Source organism: Berghia stephanieae, chromosome 15 (genome assembly GCF_034508935.2).
Source record: "Berghia stephanieae isolate SIO BIC M18660-M18661 chromosome 15, UCSD_Bste_1.3, whole genome shotgun sequence".
Lineage (NCBI taxonomy): Eukaryota > Metazoa > Mollusca > Gastropoda > Nudibranchia > Aeolidiidae > Berghia > Berghia stephanieae.
The window spans coordinates 11,140,059-11,142,558 of NC_088374.1; the positions used below are offsets into that span (position 1 = coordinate 11,140,059).

Below are 2,500 nucleotides of genomic sequence, written 5' to 3' on the forward strand. Positions count from 1 at the left end.
AATATGGTTTGTTTTGTTTTGTTTTTTTCCAAAGTACGGCAGAGCATTAGTACCCGTGACACCGAAGATTTCGTCTGCGGATAAAATACAAAACTACGACTGGCACTTCTCGTCTGCTTTGATTATCGCGCGGGACAACTCGAAACCCTCTGGAAAACGAAATTGTAATCGGATAGGACGTGATAGCCATGTTGTTGTTGTTGTTGTTGTTGTTGTTATTTTATTTATAAAAAGTAGGAATAGGAAACAACAACACACGAATAAAACTAGATATAAATGGATACGAAACGAAAAGAAGAATTGAGATATTTACATACTACTAAGCTTGTCAGTTGAGTTGTTGGGCAATAATAAAAAACGATCATCCGGCCCTTCGGGCTATGAAACGAAATTGCTTTGGACGAGAAGTAGATTGTATTGAAAAAGTATTTATAGAAAAAAGAAAACGAAGAAGTAGTAAAACGAAACGAAACGAAGTAATCGAGAGATCGAGACGAGAGACACTTGTCAGTTGTTGTAAATTCCGATGATTCTCTCTTACGAACTTCGAAACGAAATTGAGTCGGACATGAAAAATTTATTTTAAAAACATAGGGGAGACACTTTAAAAAAATAAGAAAACAAACTGAGGATGTGGAATTTGTTTGTATTTATGTGTGTGTGTTTGTGTTTTGTGTGTGTATGTGTGTGTATGTGTGTGTGTGTTAGGGTTTAATTCTGTCAGTGTGTATGAGATTTCGAGCATCGCTCCAATGGACAATAGTATAGTGTTAAGAAATGGTCTGAAATGAAAATATCGAATCTGATGGCGTAATCGATTATTCTTAAGGAGGTTTCCGATCATTTAGCAGTAATGGTTTACGATTGTTTACTCAATTATAAGTACTGATCTCTTTGTGTATGTGTGTGTGTGTGTGTGTCTGTGTATGTGTGTCTGTGTATGTGTGTGTGTGTGTGTGTGTATGTGTGTGTATGTGAGAGAGAGTATACAAACAAACAGTTCAGCACTAATGTGTGAGTATGAGCGATTCTGAGTGTGTGCCTCTCTCTCTCTCTCTCTCTCTCTCTCTCTCTCTCTCTCTCTCTCTCTCTCTCTCTCTCTCTCTCTGCCCGCTGACTGGCGAGTGGGGCACAGTGTCTGTCCTTCGGTACAATGACAAGCGGCATTGGCCAAGGTCAGTTATTGGATTGGTTGGAACTTTTTTTCGTGACTGCTTAAGCGATCGGTTCATGGATAAGTATCGACGTGCACTTATTTGCAGGTCTGACAACCCAATTCCTTATGGCCTCATTGTTGTAATGGAAATCTCAAAAAATGACGCAAAATTGTGCCCATTACAACAATGTCAAACTAGGCCCCTAAGCGGGTTCGGATGTCAGACCTGCATATGTTATGTACACGTCGATAAGAATCATTGCTACTGTTAACTAGTATTCTTCAATAACCCCCCCCCCCCCCCCCCCTTGTCCCTCTACTTTATTCTTGAGATATATATAGTTTTGATCTCATTACTTCATCTCATTGTCGCTCTCTCTCTCTCTCTCTCTCTCTCTCTCTCTCCTATATATATATATATATATATATATATATATATATATATATATATATATATATATATATATAATTCTATTGACATAGAGGAGCAAAATAAAAAAATATGTAATTTTTTTACAAATGCTATTAGAGAAACGTTGATAGATAAACAAATAAACGTGTTATTTAAATTTTTGAAACTTGATGATTGTGTTGTTTGTTAGTGAAGGAATCTGCGAAAGGGAGCTAATCCGATGTCACGCAAATGACTTGAAAGTGTCACAAACGTTGTTAAACTTTTTTTTAATTAAACAAAGAACCGGCAAAAAGTAAAACCATTTGTAAAAACAGTCTAGGTTAAATTATCATAAGAGATAATAACATTGACGAGGATAGCGACGACGACGACAAAAATGGATTGGAAAAGTTTAAAACACGATAGATCATCAAGACATTTGTTTGGAATTCAGTATCTAAAATTTCCAGTGGCGTCGAGGCAGTTTATCACTGTGGGCCTAATGCTCTTTGTATGGATGTATGCAACGCCACTGACGAATGCACAATACCTCGTGGTAAATAATCCTATAGGACAGGATGTATCCACAACCACAACACTACCAATTGTACCTGCAGTGGACATTGCCTCCTCCGCCTCATCCTCCTCATACGACCCCAAAAATAGCAACAAGAACAACTATAATATCACAAATAACAAAAACAACCCAGACACATCACCTCTTGTGATAAATTTACAAGTACCACCACCGCAAGACAAATTAACTACAAACTCAAACCAGGAATCTTCATCCAAAAACAACAACGACAACAACAACAAACCAATCACGTGGCCTAAAGAGGTCAAAATAGGGGTCATCCTCCCAAACGAATCCTTAATCGAACAGTTAGACTTCCGGAGGATCTTCCCGTCGATCCAGATCGGGGTAGAAGAAATTCTAAACCAGAAAA

The 2,500-nt window shown here is 37.8% G+C and overlaps 1 protein-coding gene across 2 annotated transcripts in view; it reads left to right on the forward strand.

Annotated features, from left to right (window-relative positions):
- LOC144960566 (atrial natriuretic peptide receptor 1-like) overlaps positions 1–2,500 on the forward strand; it is a 262,243-nt gene that overhangs the window by 116,542 nt on the left and 143,201 nt on the right. Inside the window, exon 1 of one of the 2 annotated variants that reach the window (XM_078893778.1) lies at positions 1,759–2,500. This exon is cut by the window's right edge and continues 507 nt beyond it. The exons of the other annotated variant lie outside the window; for it this stretch is intronic. Coding sequence (XP_078749904.1) covers positions 1,948–2,500 — 553 coding nt within the window. The 5' untranslated portion in view covers positions 1,759–1,947. Of the gene's footprint in view, positions 1–1,758 lie in introns of those variants that run through there. 2 annotated transcript variants of the gene reach the window in all.